Consider the following 26,395-nt stretch of genomic DNA (forward strand, 5'->3'; position numbering starts at 1 on the left):
CCAGGTTAATCTTTAGAAGTAAAAATATCTCCTATTTCATCTCTATCTTCATTACTATTTTTCTTGTTTGCAATAATGCAAAGCCAAAGACAATATCCTCACGTTAACGAACCCTGTGATCTATGCTGAAACACATAATTGGGGTATTGTCCCTAGCTATTACATTATCTCATTATTTTATCTGCTGGGTTCAAGCCAGGGCACATACACCATATAGAACAGCAATAATTTTTTTAATAATTGTGAAAAGGAGGCTTCTGAATTTCTTTACTAGTACGAACAACCTTTTATGGCCATTTTCTTAGGCTACGGGCATGAAAAAAATATATATAGATAGGTCAGATACACATCCTCGACAGTTTTAGATCACTGCAAACAATCTCAGGTTTTGCTGTATTGCTTGAAGAGAACAGTTTCTTTACAGGTGCTGCAGAAACTTTGGGTTGGTTTGCTCTCCACCATGAGTGAAGTATTCCTGCAAAAAAAAAAAAGCAGCTTCAGATGTGTAGCAAATTAAATGTCTGACTGGCTGATCTGCTTTGGATGATGTACAATACACAGCATGTTATCTGAACTGTAGAGACACAAGACAATACAAACTTGTAAACATAAATATAGGAAGATGTTGCAAAGTATACAAGAAACAAACGGAAATCAATCCCTGAGTATATGGTAATATTGCTCTCACTTCAGCATGTTTTGGCCTGTGTTTTGAGTAACAGGAGTTCTATACTAGACTTTCAAACTTGTGTAAATAGCTTTTTAATTCAGCACCTTAGCTGAAAGAATTTCGAGTATTTACAAAGAGAGTAGAAGTAGGAAAGAGAAGGGTAGCTGTTAGGGAGAAGAAAGGAGGACTGAAACAGGGGGAAAAAAGCATTCTTTTAGATGAGATGCAAAACCACTTGAGTACAAAAAATACACGGTGCTTTTCCCCCCAAAGACAAAGCTCTGAGATCATGGCCAAACTCCACAGTAAGGCATTAGACTGTACTTATATAAAACCAAATATTTTTGCAAGAGAATATGAAAACATTCTTAATGTGTCCACAAAATTATTGTCTGCTGTCGAGAGTGTGATGTTTAGCAGTTGTGCTTCACACAAGTGGTTGCATTTAGCAGCGGCAGATTTGATCCACCTTTATTATCTAACCATCTCTGAAATTATTTCTGTTCTGCTGGCCTAAAAATAAAAGCCACCTGTATATACATCATTACAGATGATGTATATCTGCAGCAGAAATCCTTCACCAAGGAACCTTTCCTCAGGAAAGCAAAACTCTTACTTGGCAGGAGTGAAGGTGTCACACCATTTGCCAATTGTTCAGTGATCTCTATAAAATGAGCTGGTGTTAAGGACAAAGTAATATGAATGTGGGTGGAGGGCAGCAACCTCAAAGGATCTCAGACAACAAAGAAAGGCCAACAATAGCTTCTCTCTGTCCCAGTCATGTTTACCCTGAAGACCGAGGAGATCATAAATTTTTAGTACTCTGTCAGACTTCTGTATCCCTGCTGACAGAGATTTCACTTTGGTTATTGCATGTAAGAGAAGATAAGATGAACAAATCCATGATTATACAACAACTAGTTTTAATCATGATCAAACCTGTCAGGCCTAGATTTGAACTGGAAATCCAATTATGAAAAGTCCTGTGACCCATTAACATTATCTTCATAGTCTGTGACACTCCAATGAAAAATAATTAAATTTTCTGGAGGAAAATGTCTGATTATTAATTCATAAACTGCTTGGACTACAGCCTTAGCATTTTATTTCATTTCATTGTATTCAAACAAAAACAATTAAGACTTTACTTTCAACTCCCAGAAGTACTGTTTGAATATACAAGACAAACAACCCTGAACATGATGAGCAGTGCATGTTCCTCCCAGAGTACTTATGGCATGTTAGAGAGATTTGTTACCATGAAAACTAAATGTTAATGTTGAATTTCATTTTCCTTAAAGTGATGTTTACATATGCAAAGGCTTTGTTTAAATATTGGAAAACAGACTGAAACACCAAAATCTGTAACTTAGTATAGAACAGTTAATTTAAAATACAAATACCATAGTTAGTAGGCACCTGAGCTCTTCCTTCCAGATTTTAGGGGTCTGAGTGCTTATTTCATATTTCCATCACATTTCAGTAATTTGAAAGGGATCTAGTTTTATGCATGAATACTTTAAGCTGAACTACATTAAAATGGAAAAACAAAACCAATTAGTATTATTAACTTTGGCTTCATTTAATCTACTTTTTTTTGTGTAAGTATATCATGCAGTAGTTCAAGTATTGTCCTTCCTTTTAACCACATCCCTGAACACCAATGTCAGTTAACTGCTGAATTTTATATTGCAAAGGTTTCTTCTGGAAGAATCTTTCTTTAAAAAGATAGCGGTGATTATTCCCCCAGTTCACACACATTTACCATTCTGAACTTTTTGATTTGCAATTGTGTATCGATTACAATTAACCAATTAACATTTTTATATGTATTTTATCAATACCCCAAAACACCAAAGCAGATCATAGTTTCAGTTTCCAATGCTACAAAACAATGTATACAGGGTTCTAAAATTATTACATAACTCATCCCACCTCTTGCATTATAAAGTTTTTATTATGAAACAGACCTTAAAGAGAAGAATTACAATTGCAAATAGACTCCTGTGGAATTTAGTGGATTTTTTTTCCTCACACACAAAAAACCCCCTTTGTTAAAAGCAATCGACATTTTTCAAGTATAATGAAGTTTGCATCAATAACATCACAACCAAAGTACCCAACCAAGGGTGCGCTGCTATACGTCTCATGCAGTGCATTCTAATGATACTTAGTGATTTCTCTTTCCTTTAAGAGAATAGAGACCTTGGCAAAAGCTAAACATTTGAAAGAGCATTACAACTGCACTGTTAGCGAGAAGTTGTACTGGCAGAATCCCATTTGGTGGCATTTCACCTAGCATGTTTCAAAAAGTGTGCTGTAAGCACTGTGCATTCTCCTCCTTGACCCCTCCAAAATTCCCAAATGATTTCCAAGAGAAATTTTAAGGTCTTGACAGTTTAATTAAAGGGAAAACAAAGCATTATTCCAGAATTAATGAAATTACTCAATTATGGTCTCAAAGGCCAAACAACGCTGACATTACTGATAGTTTTCCAAGCATCATTCCACCACCTGCTGTGCGTGCTCTGTATGGAGGCTCTTGTTCCGTTGTCAAGTTCCCTCTTAAATCACACAAAGTCAAATCCTGTCATAAAGCCCAAAGTGAATGAAGGAAAGCATTGCAGGAACTCCTGCGGGATAAAGGAAACCCTTATGCGCAACACAGTTCACAGCTCCCCCCATCTGACAGGGCTATCTGTCCTAAGGAAGATAGCAATGGCAACCAGCTATCAGTAAACAAACATTTTAAAGTCTCTATTGTTTATATTTACATAAATTCTTTATATTTTTCAAATTCTCAGCAACATTCAAAGGTTGTTTCTTAAATTAAATATCATTTCAGTAGGTCTCTTTTCCAGGAAATTGAAGCATTGGCATATAAAAAATTAGTAATTCTATTATCAGCAGTTTTTGCAAATGATTATAGCAAGAACGAGAGTCAGTGTTTCACAGAAGACAGGCTATTATTCTAAAATCTGTCACTATTTACACTCAACTACAGAAAGAAACATATTAATATGCAAAGCTTATCTACAATTAGAATTAGGATCAAATGCATCCTACTTTCCAACATTCTTCTGTATCTTTTTCAGCCTTGGGGGCCTGTTATTTTTTTATTCTTAGCAGCATGTAATGACTCAAAATAAGCAATGTTCTTTAGTATGAAGAAACCCTTTCGATGCTCTGCAAGGTAATTTTATCAAGTATCAATGGCTTCAAATATCAAACCATCTATTTCCAGAAATGCATGGCTTTGAGTGTCTTGATTTAACAAAGTGGCAATGATGGATGGAAAATATTATCTATGTTGTCTTTTATAAATTTTTCTTGCAGATGTATGAATACTTTTTTTTCCTATACATCTTTATTTGTGGTTAACATTCTTAAACATTTTCTTATTTTCTCCCTGTAGGATTGTCATATTTAAAACCACATGCTTAGGCAAAGACTAAAACTAAAGCCATCATCACATCTTCTATTACGTAGAGAACATCATACACAAATTAAAACAAAAGCATGGATTTCGTCTAAAAAGAAGTTTTTTCTTTTCACAATTTTCAAGTCGAGTTTTCAAAAAAATAAAGTATTGCCTAACAAAATATGTAATTCTTTTAAATTAATTTCATCAAAATCAACTAAAGAACACTTCTTAGCTTACATCCAGTTAATCTTGGACCATATTCTTAAGATTTGAGTCACAGAACATTAATTCCATAAGCAGAGAGGCATCACATTCTAAAGATACATATTCTTTGCTGCTTAATATCCACTATCAGTGCAGCGATGCCAGCTCCCACTGTGTATCTGATGACAGTCCCATTGGACAAGAAGCTGCACATGCCACACTTGTACTAGAGCTACAGTCATGCTCATCAGTTCACAAATACACATTTGCTGCCTGGTATATCTTCCGAATGCTTTCCCATCTGCAGGCACAGGTATGAGTCTTTCCCCTTTCCCCAGCCATCAAGTCTAACAGGAATTATAAAAATCTATTTTGATATTGCTGTTCTTTAATAGAAAGGTAAAAGTGGTCTGCTATTTTAGGGCAAGGCAGAAAGCTTCTTGCCTTAAACACAGTTTTTTGGGGGAAAATCAAACTAATAATGACAGCTAAACAAATCCTCTGCTGGTCAATCAGTACCTCCCCTTTCCCAATAACCGCACCTATGTTACTCCTCAGAAAAATCTGTCTATCCTATTCCAATGACAAAAACTCCCCAGGCAATCTATTCCAGTGCTTCACTATATTTACTACCATAAATTTTGTTTAATGTGTAATCTGAATCTTTCGTATTGGATTTCTACTTTATTACTTCTTGTTCTAACAGGTTGTTGCATTGGTTTTGTTTGTGGGGTTGGGGGGGTGGTGGTGGTTTGTTTGTGGGGTTTTTTGGTGTGTTTTTTTGGGGGGGTGGGTTTTTTGGTGGTTTTTTGTTTGTTCGGGTGTTTTTCGTTGTTTTTTTTGTGGGGGTTTTTTGTTTTGTTTTGTTTTTAAATACACAGAATTCTTTTAGATTTTAAGGAAGTATCCTGTTTTCCCTTAGTGTTCTTTTCTGCAGACTATGCAATTTCCCTTTTCACCTTTTCTTTGACAGTTAGGTTTCATAGATTTCTATTCATTCTTACTGCTCTACTATAGATGCTCCACTTGTCTCCTGAAGAGCTGTGATCAAACTGAACACAATACTGCAGTCAAAGCTACATGCCAACTGAACAAAGCAAGAGGAATAATCCACAGCCTCCATACAATATTCCTGGTTTACATTGCAGTATGGTGTTCAGTTATTCTGCAATATTATGTCATTGTTGACTCATCCTAGGCTTGTTTTACACAACAAATCCTAGAGCCTATTCTAAATAAAAGCTATTTGATCAACACTTTCTTATCTTCTTGTTTTGTATTTGTGCATTTGATTTTTTTTCAAACATAGACTTTTGTACTTTTTCTTACATTGCACATTATTTCTTTAGATCAGTTCTCCAGTAGGTCAAGTTTCGAATTGTACTCCTGTCCCCAACTGCACTTGCTGTTCCAACCCCACCAAACCAAGTTCACTTGGTCTGCAAGTTTAGTCAGCATATTTTCTGTTCCATTTTCCAGATCATTAATGAATCCCAGCAAAAGCCAATTCAATATACCTGCACGTTTCCAATCTGTTTTCCATTAATTTAGGAAAGTTTCTGTCAGTCCACAGCTGCTAATAGGAATGATCTGTGAGACAGTATCCAAAGCCTTCTTAAAAACATAAGATCTCTTATTTCTTAAGAAGATAAAATTACAACCTTTACTGCTCCTCTTCTATCCATGAGACCTCTCATCCTCTTATGGATGCAATTTAGACTGGACTGAAACACTTTTTCCTTGCAAATCAGCTTCATGGTTACTTCTTTTCCTGGTTGCTTCCAGATGTTCAGCAAAATTTCATTCATTCATTACAAATTTCCTTGGGAATTCAAGTTATACTGCCTAGTCTATAATTTCTTAGCTTTTACTTTTTATCTCATTTGAAATACAGACACTGTATTTTCTTTTTCCTTCTCTAGACTGCAGTCTTACACCTTTGTAATCAGTATTAGTTTTCTTAGCTATTTGTCTGGAGTTTTACTGTACCAGTGAAAGGCTGTAGAAATAAGTATTCTCAGTATTATCTGTCAGTCATCTTCTCTCTACTGAATATCAAATCAGTGCTTGCTTAGTAACCTCACCACAAACAAAATGATTGCCTCTTTCATTTATGGCTCTTGCTATTTTGAGACCTCATCTTTCCAATTCTGTCCTGATATGCCTGTGCCTGTTTATATTCAAGCTCAATAATCTGATTAAGTAACCATTTGGTTTTACCTTCCTTTCTGTTGGAGAGCAGAGAAAGAGTAGCTCTAAATTTTGTAGGTTTTCTTCCACAGAACTGAGTAGAAACATGGGTTTTATACAGGTATACATGTGATATTTCAACCCAAAGTCTTATTAATTACAAAAGCTACGTTTGCATGATCATTGGATTTTATGCCTGTATTTTTCTTAACATACCATTGGCCACAATTTCAAAATCTATTCCATAGAAACAGATAACGCCTCAACTCCAGAAATGTCCAATGCACCTTTTGATAAAGCTTTACACCAAGTAAAATTTCAGAAAATGAAATTGCTTTGTAATACATTATATGTGGAAACAGAATTTACCAAACATAAAGAAGCTACAATCACCCTGCTAATAACTAAAAGTCATCAAACATAGAGTGTACTCTGTGAGGAACCTGAAAGAATAAAAAAAATATAGAAATAGGAAAAGAACATTTCAACAGGATAATGAAAAATCACACTATCAAAGGTTCTCTACAATTTTAATGACCTGTGAGTGCATTTTAATTTAAACGTTTAAAGCAGTACTCTATGCATATTCTTAATCTAAGAATATTTATGCTATTGATACTGGCTTATTAAGGACTAGATACGTAAACAGTTTAGCCTAATTGCCTGTTACTGTATAATTCAATTGAGTCTTGTAACAAAGATTTTAAAATCAGGAAAATACATTCTCTTTCAGAAAAATTCCAGTTGCTTTCTCTCTGTTTCAATGATAAACTTCATATCAAAGGGACCTTCAGTTTTAAATTACGTATCAGCTTTTACAGGATATTACAGTAACACAATGTATGTCTGTCCTTGAAGTAAATGTTCTAGCGCAGCTATGAGTCATATTTGCATCTACTTAAAAGTAAGCACAGGCATTTGCTAGATCACTATTTAGCTACAAGACACAGAAAAGATTTTAAATCCTTTTCATCACTATAGTTCACTCCTATGTAACAGTACAGTTAATACAAACATTTATAATTCTGTCTCAAGGATACAATTTCATGACAATATATTTGCTTTTTACTGAACATGATATAATCCAAATGCCTAGATTTTAAAATTGGATAAACTGTTCACTCTGAACTTTTGTAAGCTTTAAATGTTCACTTACATTTACTGAAAAGAGTAAACAATATTTGACAGTGAATTTTACCTAGATTTCCCATATTTGCTATTTTCTTTTTCTCTATTGTGTCATAAATGCACTGTTTGAACACAGGATTTCTAATTGAATTTATTTCTTCTGTATATTCTTCACCTGAACTCCATGGAACTGGCCAATTTATGCTTTGACTCTTACTTCCTTTATGGTATAAAGAGAATTTTAATGATGTGTAACCTTAATCTGAATATGTGTAAGAAGATTTTACCCCCCCCGAAAAAAACCCCAAACATTTAAAGTGTTATTTTCATTACTGTAAATGAGAACAAGACTATTATTTATGGTACACACTTCAGTAAAGACATTGCCATGCTGAACCATTGTAAGAAAGTAAGTCACATAAGACACAGCAGAATTTAAAAGATCTTTTGATATAGGTCAAAGCAGGTGAGGCACTACACATTTGATTCCAAGTATCATATCAAATGATCTAAGGCAGGCAAGGCACTCATTTATAGCAATCCTTTTGACTGGAACAAATACTCAGACAACTAAACTGTTGAGTAAGAATGCACTATTTCAATAAAATAATTTAGATTAGAACTGTAGTTCAATAAATGTGTGCTACAGGACAGAGTTCTATGAGTATCTTTGTTTTAACCACAATTTTAACTCACCCCTTTGCCCTTTACAGACTCATCATTCCTTCTGCCATTCATTTCTAACAGCGTAAGAAATATGACAATTCACATGTAGTATCCTTTGTTAGGGGAAAGAAAATATTTAGAAATAGATCCAGGAAACGTGAAGTGAAAAAAGGTGTTGTTCCATTGTTGGAAAAGATGTCAGCCTCACACCTAAAGTTTTAGATTATTGCTTAGCCATGGTAAAATCTAGTATATTCAAATATGCCCACATTTTCTGATGTCTTATTTCTGGAGCTACTTCAGTTTTCTAATCCACTGATTAAAGACATCAGAGCCTCTGATAGGACTCATTTGGGAAACATAAGATCTGCAGAAACACAGATGCTTGCCAGAACCAGCCAACTAACAGCGCTCGTGAATTTCAAAGAACAAGAGTGAGACAGACAGACATACTACCTGTGAAGAGTTTATATGTTCTGGGGGTAAAGCATAACTCCACTGAAGTTTACTGTAAAAATCCTGATGACTTCAGTAGAAACAGGAACAAAAAATAAGATTTCATAAGCCAAGAAATACTCATCTGTTCACAAGTCAAAATGAAAAGAAGAGATACCTATAAGAGTCTAAGATGGAAGTTTCTAATCACTGAATGAAAGACAGGGAAAGCGGAGATGCACTGACTGACAGGTGTCTCAGTAATACTCAGATACTAATAGGTGGGGAGACAGTACAGAGAATTATTTCCAATATGTGGTGAGAAGTGTTTCAGAAAGCCACAGAATTATTTTTTTATTTGGAGGTTCAGGAGAATGAAAAGGGACGAAAACAAAAATAAAATGGTACGTTTGTCAGAGGAGAGGTGCATTGCCAGAGTCAGACAGAAGAAATGCCCTTACAAAAACAGATAGAAACACATACACAAAAATATCACCACAGACATATACTTGTGGAGACAGGGAAATGAAAGACTGAAGCTGACTGACTACATCAATGTAAACTAAAGCTTTTTTTTCTTCTCAAAAAACACAGTTTAAAGTCTAACTATGGTTCTCAAACAAAAATAAGCCAGTGTAACAGTTTTAAGAGCTTAAGAAATTTTAGATATTAGAATGTTTACTTTGATTTGGAAAGAAAAAGCACTGTTATATAGTCCCAAAATGCAACCTCAAAAAATAAACCAAGTAGAATTAAGTAAAGAAAACAAATTTGTTTCAAACAATAAAAAAGTTCAGTCAAGAATTAATTTTAATTTTGCACCAGTTCCAAACTGAAACAGCAACACACCTTTGGTATACTCAAGTTTAGAAACTTTCATTGACTATTAAGAAATTACTGATGTTTTGCCATCAGACTCCCAGATGTAATACCTTTCTTAGACCCATCTGAAACAGACTGACATGCTTGAGAAGTTTGCAAGCAGTATGGAATAGGTCAGGATTTCTCCAGTCAAGAGAGAAACATAACAGCGCAACAAGCATTTATAGTCAGTGCTCTTCCTCTGCAGGGTGATTACATCAGACTCTCAAAAAGTAGCTTGCTAGCTTCAACTAATCAGAGTTCCTATTATTCCCTGAAAAATTAAGTGCAGTGGAAACTCATATTAAAAATAAAAAACACTGTTACCTACCTGTCCTGTTTACTTCTACTAAGTATGACCTCCTTCAGTCATGTTGGACAAGTATCTTGCACCATGGCTTAGTAAAAGTTTAAGTGTACTTTAGATAGAAACTGAACAACTGGACAGAATGCTGCATACCTTTGGACATCTCTTGCCTATCTTCTCTGCATCTTTGACTGGATCATATGAACAGTTTTCAGCATGAAGGATTTTTTGTCGCCTGGCTTCCTGAAGAGCTTTCTGGGTGGGACCTTCCAACCCTTTCTTCCTTTGACATTTGTGGCCTGCTATAAAATAAAACCAACAAAAATATCATCAGAATGATATTTTTACTTACTCCTCTAGAAGATATTCCTTTATTTAATATTAGCTAGGCGCGAAATTCTAAAAGAAACACGACTTTAAATAAAAAGATATTCAGCTTACTGTGCCATCCATATGAAGTATTCCAAGACTACATATAAATCCGCTCCACAAATTATTTCTGTGTGACGTATTTCAGCTTACTTAATGGTACTCTAGATTTTGTCCCCAAAATGCAACAATGATTTTGAATCTTGCAGTACAGGAGAGAGCCACAGTAAAATGGATGCAATTCTTCACTTCCCTCAGAGGTAGAAGAAATATCATCTTACTGCACCCTACCCAGTATCTACTGGCAATGCATTATTCTGATTTACAGCCTTCTGCTTCCCACACTTTCTCCCAACCCACCTTTCAAACAAGGAATTACTTATGAATAGGTAACTCAGCAAAGAAATCCTAAACAGGTAGCATGGCTGTAAATCATCAGAATAGGCTGAAAGGAATACGAGGAACAGTATGGCCCATATGGCCTGGCAGAAAGGATACTATTCTCTGACAGTCTTTGTATTGGCAGCTCACACAGCTGAACACAGTCCCTTGTGACCCCTGTATCTTGTTGCAATGCCCTGTAGTATGTACATGGATCTACAGGAAAAAGAATGGAATACTGAATTCCAACGGGATTTGGGCACTTACATACCTCCAGTTCTTTGAAAAACATCTCAGATTGAAAAACACATTATACAGCTAAAATCCAGACTGAAACAAATGTACCTTATACTATGCACTTCTAAATATTTGCTCTTGTAAAATAGTTTTATTAAGATGTTGACACCAAAATGTGAGCTTTCTGACTTAAAGGGGAAAAAAAAACCCAACCCTCTCCACTCTTGAGGCAAAAAGAAAGCAGATCAAGCAAACACAAAATCTTCCTGTATACCCAACCTCAGTAAAACTGTAATTGATTAAAAAAAACTGTGCCTGGTCTAACAAAATATCTGTATTCTCACTGCTTTAGAAGTTAAAGCAACTGTCACAGATACCCTGAATAATAACTTTCTTGGGGAATGGTATACAGCAAAATTGGTTTATATGTCAAAAACACTTTCTACTCACTCAGTACCCACTAGCATGTTGCTCACAGTATTTGGTTTGCCGGTGCTTTTGAAATACACATATTTATAAACCAACAGTTATGACAGTTGAAGGGCTTAAAAAAGTCAGTAACAATTTAAAAAAGAACAAACTCTAAAGAACTGTTGCAATTACAATAAGATGTCAACAGCTTGTGTTTATAGATTTGCTATTCTGATTGCATTGTAGATGGAACGGGACAACCAGGTTTAAGTACTCTAACCGGTGCACTTCAAATTTCTTTTTGCATGACCTTCTAACAGCAATTACATCAGACCAAGGAAAGGAAAAGCACAGTTAACAGTCCTAGCAATGTTAATTCAACCATGAGTAAAGAAACTCATTGAGTTCAACTTTTGAATATAATTGGGTAATAAATAAGCAGCTGTTGTTTTTAGAAAACACAAGAAATGTACTGAGCAAGTAACAGTTTTATAACATATTTTTAGAACCAGCTGTTATAGAAGCGTTCACTTAGGTTTATAAGCAAGCCACAATCAACATTGCTTAATTCCTTCAGGCAAAAGCAGTCTTTTTTCAGAGCACTACTTAACACTGTGTCTTGATCCATAAGTAAGGGTGCAAGTGCTCTGTTAATATACACCAATAACCTAAATTAAAAAAAATCAGTTATTTCTCTTTGATAATTAGATCCCTCTATGTACAATCTTGCTACCACATCAAGGAGGACCAGATTTAAAACAAACAAAAAAGCCCACAGTTTTTATTGCAAATCTTCTTACACAAAACATCCAATTCTTTTTAAAGATAATCTGAACTCAAAGCACAACTTTTCTTTCAGAGCCGGCTTCTGAGTGAGCATAGCAGGGACAGAGAAACAGTCTACAAGATGACTGAGTCCTAATCTTAACTGTTAAGTAGTCCCTCTCCAATTATTAAACGTCCTTCATATCAACTTTGAACAAGCAAGGTAAGTAAATAGGAAATAAAAATTTAAACTTCTAATAATTTTTAAGACACCTAAAGAAAACTTCCTCTTGAAGGATTTGTGTACAAATCACTGTTTACAAAGCTAAGCAGCAGTCTGGCAGTGGGACAGCAAAAAACCCCTAGTAACTCAATTACATGCTCCGTATTGTGGATAGCATCCTCTTCAGTTGTTTGAAATGCATCAGGCTGAAAGCCGTGACATCAAATGCTTAAGTAATAAGTCCAGAACAGTTGTCCAAAATTAACATTAACTACCGATATTTTTTTTTACCTAGCTGTCAGATACAAATTTACAATGCAAACTCATTGTGAATACGACAAAGTCTCCCTTTATTCTTCATTATGCACTATATGACTCACTCAAAAAAATAAAAAAAACCCCACCAAACCCACAAGGGATTTGACGTGCAGGACCTCATTGCCACTATTCAAAACCTCGAACAATTCAGCAAATCCAAAACTAATTAAAAGTCGCTCTCAGTGCCCTCTAGCCAAAGGCAGCATTCCAGGTGTTTTACAGTGCCGTCAGGCTGTGGGACAGAAGCAGCACCAGGAGCAGTGATGGGCAATCCCCCGCTGCCGGGCAGAGCCATTCTCATTCTTTCATGCTCTGCACTGTAGTGAAAGCAGACAGCTGGCCAGAAAAGGCACCTTACCTAATAATTTGCCAGTCTGAATGTTCTTTATCTTCTAAACTAAAACATACCAATGTACTAATGCATGAAAGTCAGCCCTGAAAACATGGCAACTGAAAAAATGCAGCTGCAGGTCTCCTTACAGCAGAGATCTGTAAGTCCAATAGCACTGATTCCTTCTAAACTAAGAACTTAAACTTAGAGAAAAACGCAGTAAATATTTCTCCAATATCTACGCACTGCTTGCTTCTCAAGATTGCATTTATACTGTCCCAGGAATAAGAATTCAAGACGCAACAGAACGTGATCATCTTTCAAGAGGCAGCAAAAAGTATCTGAATAAGAGACAATACCACCCACTGAGACAACAGTATGACCTACAGAGGCAATAAAAATTATGCAGTATTAGAGGACAAAGCACTGGAAAGAAGTGAACTGAAATATCACTTAATTTACGATACACAAGGTATGAAGCAAATTAAGGCTTGTACAAGCACATCAGTGGCTGATGAGCTTAATAACTTGTGTTGGAGACTAAGTGACTTTTTTTTTATAGTATTATTTATAGAGTGCTCCCCTGCTTGTCACTTTTTGGTATTATAAAATGCTCTCAAGATTTTTGAGAATAAAGTAGTACTGTGAACAGCCAGAGAGCGGTTTTAAGAATCACTCAAACAACAAATGAAAGTATGTGTAATATGAAAAAGAGACAGACAGGGCATCTATACTGTAACACACTAGCATGGAGGAAGAACCCACAACATATATCCTCAGGCCAGAGTATAATGAAAAGTTGAATGCTATATGCCCTAAACTAACATAAAATACACAGTCCATTCTCTACCTCCCTATCTGAAGTGGGATGAAAATGAGCACTCTGCTCTTTAGTGGGACAGAGGCCTATACTTTAGTTGTAACAAGATTTAAAGACTACAGCAGAGCATATCCAGTATATACAGCCACAGAAAGGTATTTTGGGGGTCTGAAATGTGTCTTGCTGAAGAGGCACGTACAAAAATAAGGCATCAGAATCCAAAACCAGAAAGATACTGTGAACACTGAAGAGGCTTGCTGCAAGTACTTCAGTATTCCATCCTGTTAACACATCTGAAGTCTGTATTTACAGAAGTTATTAGTTTAGTATATTTGCTTGTATATAAAATAAGATCACAGTTTAGTTTATATTGGGTAAGACTACAGAACCCTTCCAGGTACTCCCAGAAATGAAAGCAGCTACCTTTTCTAAAATACTGTTTAGTTAAAAGGAGTAAGGTGTGCTCCAGGAGACTTCTCAGCTACGTAAGCCTCCCACTGCTGCATGGAAACCATCCTGAGCTAGAACGAAGGCCATCTTTCATATAATTAGATCTCAGTCCACTGCTCGTAGCAATTCATGACAATTTAGGAGACCAACTGCTTCAACCAACAGTAGATAAAATTTGAAGGAAAAAATTAAACTGAATATGCTACGCTCATAATAGGCAGGAATAACAAAGATCTGGACAGTAGATGAAATGTCTGCATTAACAGTATATAAGCCAGCTTAATAACCAAGGAAATGCTTTCTAGCCTCTTCACTCAACTACAAATCCAAAAAGAAACCAAAAAAGTTTGTGGCTACTATTACTCTTCTCAGTCTTGTCTTTTCTACAGGAATGGGAGCTAATGAAGCTTGACTGTCAAAGGTTGGGGAAACTCAGTGGCTTTTTCCCTGGGTTATATTACCAGTGCAAAAGGAAGTTTAGGCCTTTGGCACACTGGAAAAAAACACAAAAGAAACAGATTTTTAAAATGTCCTAGTTGCAACAAATGCTTCACCTGGAAGTTGCATAATATTTGATACCTGGTCACCTACGTGGCTGAGAAATTTGGAGTTCTCTAATGCCAAATAAACTGCAATCTCTGATTGGAGTTCTGCTCATGACTAAGGCAGGTGCCACATTCCCTTCTCATGTGAATATTCTGTTGTCAAAGAGGGTAGAGCTCACTGTTTCCCTTTTTCATCATCTCATCTATCTATCTTTGGGAGTCTTTTAGTAACCTGGTTTCTTTCAGACTTACCTCACTGACAAATGTAGCTGCAATTGGAAAATAGGTTCAAAATTATTAGTGGGAGTGATGCTTACAAAGAATGTAACAGCATAGCCTTCATTTACTTAGGAAACTGGAGCCGCTAGGCTTTTGCCTGATCAAGTTAGAAAAATAATTTAATAAATATGCATTTATTCAAAACACCGGGGAAGTAGTATAGTACCATACAGATAAAGACATTATTCCAGCTGCTATTACATAACCTTAGCAACCTCCTGTAAAAATGAGACATGCTAAAATAAGAGGCTGGATTTCATAACACCAGTATTTTCAAAATGTTTCCAGACCACCATATATATCCTCTTAAGAGTGAGATAAAAAAAACACTTGCATGGAAAAAAAAAAGAGTATTAGTGGATAAAATAACAAAATCAGAGACAAAACAGATTTCTAGGACAAAGTCCTTCCATAGTTACTTACATATTCCATATTGCCATCAGCAGTCTCACTGTCCTTAGGGGATACGTTTTAGAATAAATATTGAAATGATAAAATTGCTGCTCAGTCACCAGGACAGCTGATATTTTTGATCTACTGTTACACCAGATTTTGAAATGCATCACAACAACAAAAATCCCATAACCAGTCTGAGCTTGGTGATGGGAGTATTTTACCTTTTGTCACAGGACTCTGAATAGCACATCCGGACTCTAAACTTCGTAATGCGGCTTGCAAACCTGTAACCTAATTTTAAAGAGAGAGAAGAGCAAGAAGAGGTAATATGAAGACATTGCTTTTGAGCTGTCTGTTCACAACACACAGCATTTATGCCTGCATATTTAACTAATACATTCCATCTATAATTTTTTACTTTTCTGATTATTGTCTCTAAGTTAAAAACATTACGCCTAATTCAAGATTTTGGAAAGGCCAAGTGAAACTATGCAATAAAATACAAGCCGTCCAGAATCTCTCAAAATACTTCTACAGCTGTATTAAAACAATGCAGACATATAGAAGACTAGGGCCCTTACTGCACCACCAACTTTCAGCCACTACTATTAGCGCATTGATCTTTAACTTAATGGCACAATATCACATACAGCTTTGTCATAAGAAAATGCCACAAAATACAGTGTTATGTGTTCCTAAAAAAAGTCATCGCTCCAGAATGCATACAGTTCATAACTGGATAGGTCTTACATATGATCTTGAAGTTTCACGGCATTGGAACTGTTTTGTACTCCTGATTTGGTATAACTGTATATGGACAGTAACCTTGCTTTTTCTATAGGACATTTTGATTTACTTATTGAAATTTCAAACATATAATCCTCAGTCTTTTAAAAGTAAGCCCTCAGGTGACCTGAGAAAAATTGGAGGCAGAGGAAAGGAGGAAATGAGAGATGAGGACTACTAGAAAAGAGTGCAAGCATGGTAAATTCCTTTCATGTTACCCACACATAATGGATGCTACTGTTGAAATGCAATGCATTTTGGAAGGGTTTTGTCTTTCTTTTTTTCCTTCTCTTTTTTTGAACAAAGATGTTGGTTATACACATGCAAGAGACTTTTATGTTCATCATCCACCCTATCTGTGCTTATAGTACTTTCTGCTAAAGAGGCAGAATATTTTGTATACCAACCTATACATCAGGTAAGATTATAGGAATAAAATACTACATTATTCTACTCACAAGACAGAAAAACTGTCTCTGATACCTTAATGTATTTTTTCCTAAACTAGTAGGTCATTCCTGGATATATTTAGGAAAAAATAAAAGTAATAAAGTTAAAATAAAAGATTTCTAAAGGCATAAATGGAAGCTTGTGAATCTGTGGGAATCTCACACCTTTCTTCAAGCTGTCGACACTGGAAGTATAACAGGGTCTGCAGGTTTCTGACTTGTGTAAAGCAGCACTGAGCAAGTATCGACTGAGAACTGCTACTTTGTGGCACTAAGTTTCACAAACTTTCGATATTAAACATGTCACCAAATATCATGAAACTCGCTAAAATATTCTGCTTCGAACTATTGCATAAGTGAGTTGCTTTACGAGAAATATCCTGGGTATTTACCAAAGTAAAACTCAAAAGTATTCCTTACAGCTTTGCAAGTGGTGTTCACCATCATTTTACCTGCTCAACTGCTCTGTCTCTCTCCAAACTAGTTAACATTTTCTGTCTCAGTGTAGTTTGGTACTTTTCAGTCAGCTGCTTCAGCGCTGGTTCATATGATGCATAATGTGCCTTCAGCCTGTGAACAAGAAGAGGACAAATGATTCCTCAAGGATGAGTTAAATCAGAGATTTTTGTCTGTGTAACTTTTTCCCTCCCCAAATAAAAGAACAAAAGTGTCAAAAGGTCAACACAGAAGAGACAGCAAAGCTATTTAGTATGTAACCACCCAACTGGAATACCACAAGAAAAAAAGACCAACAAAAATAAGAAGTCAGATCAACAATAATTTTAGTTGTATCTTTTAAAACAGTCCATCCAATTTCGACCTGTTCTTAATCCTTTATACACATACTGCACATGCATTTTTGTTAATTTGTCTTCTTGCAGATGGATGATATTTCATCAGAAGAAAGAGAATTACAGCTACTATCTGACTACCAACTAAGATCCTAATCTAGACAAAACAGTCGTAATACAATTACTATTTCTTTCTTCACTGCATATTACATTTTGAATAGTTAACCACTTTAATTCTTCAGACCAGCTAAAAGTCAGATATATATAATCTCTGAAGAGAAACACATGACACTAATGGCTTCAAAAATACTGCATTTGCAAAAAGCTGACATACAGAGAATAAGTCAGTGAATAGTGCTCTCTTGCATTAGTACGTATGGATTTCAAGGCTAAAGATGTAGAATATGTAGCTGCTATTACATGTATCAACTGATAACAATATCACAAAATTCTGTGAATTGTTTGGAGCTGCAGATGCAAGCCACTCCCCAATGTTATCTTAAAACAAGTGCTGGCATAAACACGTGCAGAGATTCTAAATTCAATTCTTTTATCTGGCCAACTGATCTTCAGATGAACAATATAAGAGTTCTACTCATGGAGGCAAAGTAGCACAACAGTTAGTAGAAAACTTACAGAATTCCAGAATAACAGAATTATAGAATTAAATATTATAAAATAAAGTATTATAACTCACTATCAACAGACTAGTTTGGGCTTATTTGCAACCAAAGCAACATAGCAAGTTCCATACAGGAAGTTCAAGATGTAAAAGGACAGAAAGTACCAGCTACGGGAATCATGAACGCCAAGGTTCTGAACTTGGTGTGATACCAATTACCCTTAAAACGGACAAAGGATGTAACCCAGAAATCACTACCTATTTATGAAAAAAGACCTAGGTAAAATAAAATCTCATTTATATTTTTCAGCTATTAGGAACGCTTTGTATTTATTAATGCCACATCACACCATAGAAAGTATACCAAAAAAAATCATTAGAAATTGTTTAAGAGACACGGCAGAATGGTCAGATGGAACTGCTATTTACCAGGACACTAAATAAATGCAGCTAGCTTTGCTATACCACTTTAAATTCTACAATCTGATTACCAGGCAATAATTGAAGATGTTATCTTTATCACCACATGTATAGTAATTAAAATAATTTTTTACCTTTTAATGTCACAAATAAGCCTGTTTTTCTCCTGGACCATTTGCTTATGACGCATTCGATGGAAGTCACATTCTTTCTGCATTTTTATGAAAGCCTCCTTTGCTTTGCTATATGTAAACAGAAGATGCAAGAGAGAAGTATTAATCTCCTCCTATTAATTGCTCATCAAGGTATGCTGAATACATATAGAATTATTTTTCAGATATGCACATGCCTACTGTATCCAAGTTAGAAACTTTTGGTAGCATGCCCTGTGCTGGAGAAGATGTACTTTTGAGGTCTTTGCTGCCAGCTGATGTACAAAATCATGGGTACTCTTCACCTTCCCTCAGTTTCTTTAGATAGGATCCATAAGCATTCTGGAACTATAAATCTCAGAGTTGAGGTCATGAGAAAATCATAGAATGGTTTGAGTTGGAAGGGACCTCAAAGACCATGTAGTTCCAACTCCCCTGCCATGGGCAGGGACATCTTCCACTAGACCAGGTTGCTTAAAGCCTCATCCAACCTGGCCTTGAACACTTCCAGGGAGGGGGCAGCCACAATTCAAAGGTCAAACCTACTTTAAGCACAAGAGGTTTTGTGGAGGTACATATTCAAATTATATGTGATTAAAAAACAATACACTTGTTGTGGGTTTAAAATTCTAGATGAAAATGTATTGTAATACTGATTTTCTATTATCTACATCACATCTGGAGAACAACATAGTGGTATATGTTAGGAGGACGCAGACACACATATAAGAGTAACTGTATTGTTGCCTTGCAAATACACGCATTTAGAGAGCTGCTGGAAAAAATTGTGCTAGAAAAGTTCTAGGCTCTATTCAATCATGTTTGCAGCCTGTCCCCAAGTGTCCCCTGTACGTGACAGCAAGAAGCAAAAGGAATCCATTTCAAAATTAATTGCAAACATACTGATAACCTGTCATTCTCCAAGCACATTCTACACACAGCCACGAGACATCCTGAGATACTCTGCTCCATAAACATAAAAGAAAATACTCTGTATATATTCCACACACTTTCTCCTTGCCTTTACTGATACAGGTTTGGCAGGAAAGATTAGCGGATGAATTGTTTAATCGCAAAGGAAGCTTGAAATTACCTTGCACAGAAATTAGATATTTGCTCTTTGGAAAAATAAAGCTCGTTTCTTCTCCAACAGGAGTTGAAGAGTTAGGAAAATCACTATGAGAGTGGAGCATGCCAAAAATCACAGTCCCAGGAAGAAGACCCATACCTGCCAGTGCATTATATTTAATTGTACAAATAATTCATATTTACTATATATGCCTTTGCTATATTTATTACCTATACAAACTACCATATTTATATGTATACATATAAATTCACAACGTGAATTGTTGCTTGTAGCAGGAACAGTTCGAAAGACCTGAAGAAGAGCACAGTGAATTAATGCCACTATGTATCAGTCAAAGCTGAGAACAAGCTGGCAGGGAAATGAAAGCAGGCAGGGCTGCCCCTGCAGGAACGCTGTCAAAAGCTGAAAGGAGCAGTGGGCGCACACAGTGCTTTGTGTATGCATGTGTACAGATACCAGAAAGTGTGAAACAGAGTAACTTTGGGTATTGGGATACAAAGTACAGATTAATGATTCTGCTCAAGCTCCTATGAAAGCGAAACATTTGAGAGGTAAATGAATCTGCGGTCTCAGGATAGTTCTATCAAACAACTCCATCATGACACCACTCTCAAAATCTGACCTGCCATAAGGTCTGGAATACAAAACCTGCCTCTTCAGAGATAAGCAGATGGCTTGTTCTAAGAGTAAAAGATGTTGCTACAGCCATAGCAAAGCCAATACCCATTTCTTTTAGTTAAGATACATGTCAAAGACTGCAGGTCTCTCCATTTAAACCTTTCTCAAGCAGGTAGTTTCATAAAAATAGCAGAAGAGGACAGGGTCCAATAAATTGAAGTAGGGATTTTCAAACGTGAGTTACGTGCCCTGTTACCACGGAATTTAGGTGGGACTTCATTTTCCAAGATGCTGCAAGTTGTAGCCCTAAAATTTTAATTGAAATAAAGACAGTTTTAGAGTAAAAGCATGAGAGGATACATTTTCTACCTAGTTCATATAGCATTTAGCAGCAAGGATGCCAAATGTACCACATAATTAAACAGATGCATTTAAATATGTGCACAATACAAAAAGCGTGTGCTTTATTTTTTTCATGGTATAAGTGGAGAAATATGTGCAAAAAAAAGGAATGCTTAGATTTGGCACAGAAATAGGAGATCAGCTCAGGATTTTATTGCTGGTGATAGCACTACAGTAATAATAAATACACTTTCCAGGATTGCTTTATATTTTGACTGTTACTGTGGCTGTAAGCTGGGTGTGTATTTGTGAGCATGCTTGCAAAAATCAGTACAGAAAATACCTGCAAATGTTTAAACTCCCTAACTGATACTCAGTCAAAAACAGACCAAAAGTTGTACACAACTTTAATTCCATTTACCTAATGAATTCCTAAATGTTTAAAGAACTTACAAATATCACACTTAGCAGTCCCTGTGATTAACATAATATTAAACCTGATATGCCACTATGTTGCCTGCCTACGTGCTTAAATACAAAGGCAATACAAACAGTCTGGCTATAGAAAACCACCAAACTATATGGTATCCAAGTTATTTTATATCATCAGAAAGGCAGAGTTTAATGTTGCTCTGAAATTACAATCTATTATTCAACTCAATATTGCTAGAATATTAAATGCTTGAATGACAAATCATCATTGAAGACAATGAATTAGAATTAACTAATCTCCTGTAAGTTAACAATTTTCAGAGATGTTATTTTCAAATTTTTCTTGCATATTGGAAAGAATATCTATGTTTCCATTAGAGACATATTGCAGCAGATGACAACATCCCTTACCGATCAATCAGGGTTCAATTGTAGTCTTCAAGATAAAAGAAAGAAAGAGGGTATACTTTAACTACTGTCACATGGCAAACCAATGTAAAATTAGTCTTGATTTCCATTGCAACTCAATGTCTGTTTTACAAATTGTTTAAATAAAGATTAGCAGTGTATCTAAACCTTAACTATAACTAGCTTTGGAGTAAAAGAATTATGCTGATATTTGTTTATTTTAATGTATGCATTCAGTGATTTTGTTACATCTCAAGATGCCTTCAGATACTGGACAACCTATTAAAAATGCATACTCACTGTATCCAGGAAGTGAAGCTGATTGTGATGTTCTCTTTATACAATGAACACCACAGTGAAGTGTAACCAACAGCCTGCAGTCTACTCTATTTGCCCACCTGCTTGCCACGCAGTCATGTAAACACTATACTAAAATACCCAAAATACAACTACAGTTAGCTTCTGGACACTGAGTCTCTCCCACTAATTGCTAAACAACATTAAAGCAGGAGGTAATTGGTTTACAGTCATTTACCCTGGGCCCTCATACTGCCCAAGACCCAAATAATATCTCTTTTCTGCAAGATGGCTGTCGAGTACCAAGCTCAGGAATACCAAATGTAATTAAAAGCTTTCTTCAAATACACTTCACAGCACTGTATCTCACAATGAAAGTTTTCCGACTAATCCACAGAGCAAAATGAGACTTTCTTTGCTCACAAACCCTTGGTTTCTTAACCAGTCAAATCAGCATTTCTTCAGTGCTCTTAGGCATTCTGTTGTCAGTGTAAGTCAGTGAATTCTCTCTCAATACTTGAAAACTCAAATTGTCCTCCAGGTAATTTTGGCTCCTGCTGGAATATTTGCTTTATCATAGCAAGGGTACTGACTCTAGTTACTGAATGTATGAACAAGAAAAAAAGCCGTTAACAGTCACTACAGTAAATGGATTTAGTACAGAGTATTATGATCAGGGTTTATGCAAAAGACACAAAGGAACACTGTAACTCATGGTTATGTCATCTTTCAGCCTTTTAACTAGACATCTGCAACAAAAAAAAAATTTCTGGCACCCCATAGAGTATATAGACATTCTTATGGTAAAAACTGAACTCATTCATGATCACGGTGAAATGGTTTTGAGCTTTATGTTCTTTAACAATCATGTAGCAATGCAACAAACCCAGGAAAACTTTTACCAAGTCACAATCCACTCAGATTATCTTGTTACTGTTATCAACAGCAATGACTATTTAAGATCCAAGTAGCTATTTTTCATAGAAGGAAACAGTCTAAATGAAAATTAGTAGCTTGAGCAATTTTGAGGAAAATCAAAGAGATGGAGTTAACGTTTTTCTACAGCTCCATGTTTTAAAACTATCCACTGGTAAAACTGAAATGAGCGCACTATTAGGTCTCAGGGTAAATTCACAATGACCACATCCATGTGCAGAGGTATCATTCTTCAGAAAAGGCTATGTTACATGTAGTTCATTATTGCGTCTCTCCATTATAAAGGCTAAATATTTTAATTCTCTTATGACCATAGTACAACTGACTTGTAAAGTCAACTACTACAATGTACACACAAGTATAATCAATGATGGTAATTTACACTGACATACCATTTACCACTAGCTCCAGACTGTTAGATCTTTTGCAATCAAAGAAAACGAAGAATAAATGCATAGTGATTTTTTTTTCCCCCTATGTTGATGTTTTGTGGTAGCTGTAATTTATAGTACTGTATTTTAATACCAAATGCACATAACCATTTATTTTTTGTTCTACATATTATACTCTCATGATTCTTTTTAGTAATTTGCTGTGACTACCACATATTGAAAATTATTTTCTATAGCCCAGTAAATACAAATAAAAGACATTAAGATTTAGGTTTCTAATAGAACTCAGAGAAACTTGAACTTTTATAATTAATGTCACCTAGAAGTTAAATACACGCAGTCAGCATAAGAAAGAGGAACTTCTTATTTCCATTAAGTACTTGGGTTTCCTTTATCTGGTCACTTACTACTGTATATCAAAGTTTCATTAAGACCAAATAACATACTTTGCAGCAAGTTTATAGTTTTCCAAATCTTTCTTCAAACACATATTCTTAGCCTCAAGTTGCTGGTTGCGGGTATACACAGTTGGAACCAATCCAGTATCTTTGGCTGTGAACACACCCCTCTGTATGAATTCATACCTAGTAGAAAAGAAACAGAGAAATATTTTATTCCATGTTTCCTTTTTCTCACTTCACTGACGTCTCCCTCCTCATGCTAGCATTTACCTAAACTAGAATCAGAGATATTTATCATCTCAAAGCATTTACCTTTTATGATCATTAACAATTAGCAACAGTACTATCCTACCAGTGTTCTATTTTACAGCATTTCTTTCTAAAATGTATTGCTGTTCACAATAGTCAAAGGACATGTCCTGTATAACACACTACTTCAATTTAAACAATTGTTATTTTCCTTCCTTTCTTCCAAATAGCTTAAATAAAAGACAGGAAAAAAATCTTGTTCAAATAACACTTGTGTATATACACAGTTCTTTTTATCTCATATGCTCAAATATATGCAAGATTATTTTTTTTCGAGGACTCAAATAAGATGAGAAAGCTGCAGATAACCTGGATGAATGATTCTATGAGCTATCTTCAACATGGAATACAGAGCTCATCTAGGGAAATTTCTTCATTCCTTCCTGTTTACTTATGTTGCCCTCTCCTTACTTAATTATATTTACCAATATTTACCTATTTTACCAGCCCCTGAGAAAATATGATTCCGTGATGTAGAAGCCTGAAGGCTGTTTTAGTTAAAAACTTGTACAGCCTAACTTGCATTTTGAGAAGTAAAAAAGAATCTGGAGCAGTATGTAACGCCATGTTACAACCTAGCAATCTCTATAGCCCCTGGCAATAAAGTTTACTCAGTCAGTCTCGTATTTTTTAGGACTATCCATCTTCTAGTAGAATATCAATGAAGGCTAAGAATCCGCTAACAGGCAGTAAAGAGGACATAGGCATTAACCCAATTAATTTGTAAAAGAATTACAAAAAACATCAAGATTCAAGTCTACGTATACAAGCGCAAGATGCTTCTGTGCAAGCAGACATTGCAGAGGTGATTCCAGAATCCAGTACATGTATGTACAAAACATCTATTTCAGCACCTACTTCTGTCCCGGCAGACAGAAGAGCAAGACCTTCAATTGGTATAAGCTTTTCTAGACCCACTGAAGAGAAAGACATTGTGCACTTCAGTTCTGCATAGGTTCAATGGAGCTATAAATAATTTCTATCAGATAAAGACTACAGCCCCACAATCCTCTCCTTGCTGATCTTGACTGCAGCTGGAAGATGTCCTGGGTAGGAACTCACTAGAAGGAGTAATATGAACATTATTTGCCATCTCAGGTGAAAAATATATTTAATCTGTGCAATTTTTTTTCCCTCAAGTAATAAGGAAGTATGAAAAGAACAGCAGCAATGGGATAAAAATTATACTAAATGCTATCTCCTGCGCTTGGACACAAGCAGCAGATTTGAAACTTGAAGACAGTAAGCACAGCATTCCTAGATCAATAAGACGTACTGAAGAAACAAAAAGTGTTTATAGAACAAGGGATTCTTACTCAATAAGCAAATTTTACTTAACATCCTCCAAAAAAAAATAATGTTAAAAACTTTTATGTCTAAATGACTTCCTATGGACAGCTACTTATCTGCATTCTGTGGATACTTCTAGGAATGCTCATCCTTATGAATTAAGCTGTCACTCACATCCAACACCAGTAGATGAAAGGTTTTTTAAAAGTTAAACTGAACATGTCCAAAGCAAAATTCATTCTATCATCACTTTGTTTTCTTAAGAAAACTACAGTAGGAACAGGCCTTAATACCAAGAAAAAAAGCTTAGTTGTTTTTTTTTACCCCCCCAAATAAAGAGACCTATGAGCAGGTACGATTCCTACTGGAAATATTGCAAATAAGGGTGCTTCTCACTGCAAATGATCACAACTCTACATACTCCGCCATTTGCCAGAAAAATTTCTCCACTGAATGGCCTAACAGGCCTTAACACCAAGAAAAAAGCTTAGTTGTTTTTTTTTTTTTACCCCCCCCAAATAAAGAGACCTATGAGCAGGTACGATTCCTACTGGAAATATTGCAAATAAGGGTGCTTCTCACTGCAAATGATCACAACTCTACATACTCCGCCATTTGCCAGAAAAATTTCTCCACTGAATGGCCTAACCACTCCTCATGAAAACCATAAAATTTTAGCATGAAGACACATCAGACATGGGTAATTGATGAACTTAGCCTCCAGCAGAGCTAAGAACTCTGAAAGACAATTTCAATGAAATACAATTAATACCAATAAATTGAGTATGCCCTTGTCTAAGAACACTACTAAAAATGAAGGCTTTTGTGCAAGTGGTAGAAGTGGAATAGAAAGCCACACCACAAAATTGCATTGTGAAGTCTCATTATCTTTCTTCAACCTAGTCTTGTAAAGCTTACAGAACTCCTATATACCTAGCTGACTGCCAAATAGCTATTGCTCTCACTTCTTTCCATTATAGAAGGGAACCGAGGTGGAAAATAGATTAGTTAGTTCCATGCACACACAGGGTTTTTTCTCAGCTTTTTAGAACAAATGAGTTATTCTTGAATTGCTATTTAAAATTAACCAAGAAACTGGAAACCTAAAGAACAGATGGTCAGCTATGATTTTATCATCAAAGCCCAGTGCAGACTAACTAAAAATAATACATTATTACTATATATGTTACACCAAATTCAAGTTCCTAAGAGTTCTAAAGGAATCAGGTTGCAGAGAGGCCCTGCAATAA

At 35.7% G+C, this 26,395-nt stretch overlaps 1 protein-coding gene across 1 annotated transcript in view; it reads right to left on the bottom strand.

The window, feature by feature from the left end:
* The window catches only part of SPAG16 (sperm associated antigen 16), a gene marked incomplete at its 5' end in the record, with an annotated part of 32,949 nt that overhangs the window by 3,047 nt on the left and 3,507 nt on the right, over positions 1 to 26,395 (bottom strand). Inside the window, 5 exons of the mRNA XM_009694574.1 lie at positions 10,039 to 10,187; positions 15,632 to 15,701; positions 17,098 to 17,215; positions 18,613 to 18,720; positions 23,592 to 23,729. Coding sequence (XP_009692876.1) covers positions 10,039 to 10,187; positions 15,632 to 15,701; positions 17,098 to 17,215; positions 18,613 to 18,720; positions 23,592 to 23,729 — 583 coding nt within the window. The remainder of the gene's footprint in view (positions 1 to 10,038; positions 10,188 to 15,631; positions 15,702 to 17,097; positions 17,216 to 18,612; positions 18,721 to 23,591; positions 23,730 to 26,395) is intronic.

Source organism: Cariama cristata, unplaced genomic scaffold (assembly GCF_000690535.1).
Source record: "Cariama cristata isolate BGI_N322 unplaced genomic scaffold, ASM69053v1 scaffold8922, whole genome shotgun sequence".
Classification (NCBI taxonomy): Eukaryota; Metazoa; Chordata; class Aves; order Cariamiformes; family Cariamidae; genus Cariama; species Cariama cristata.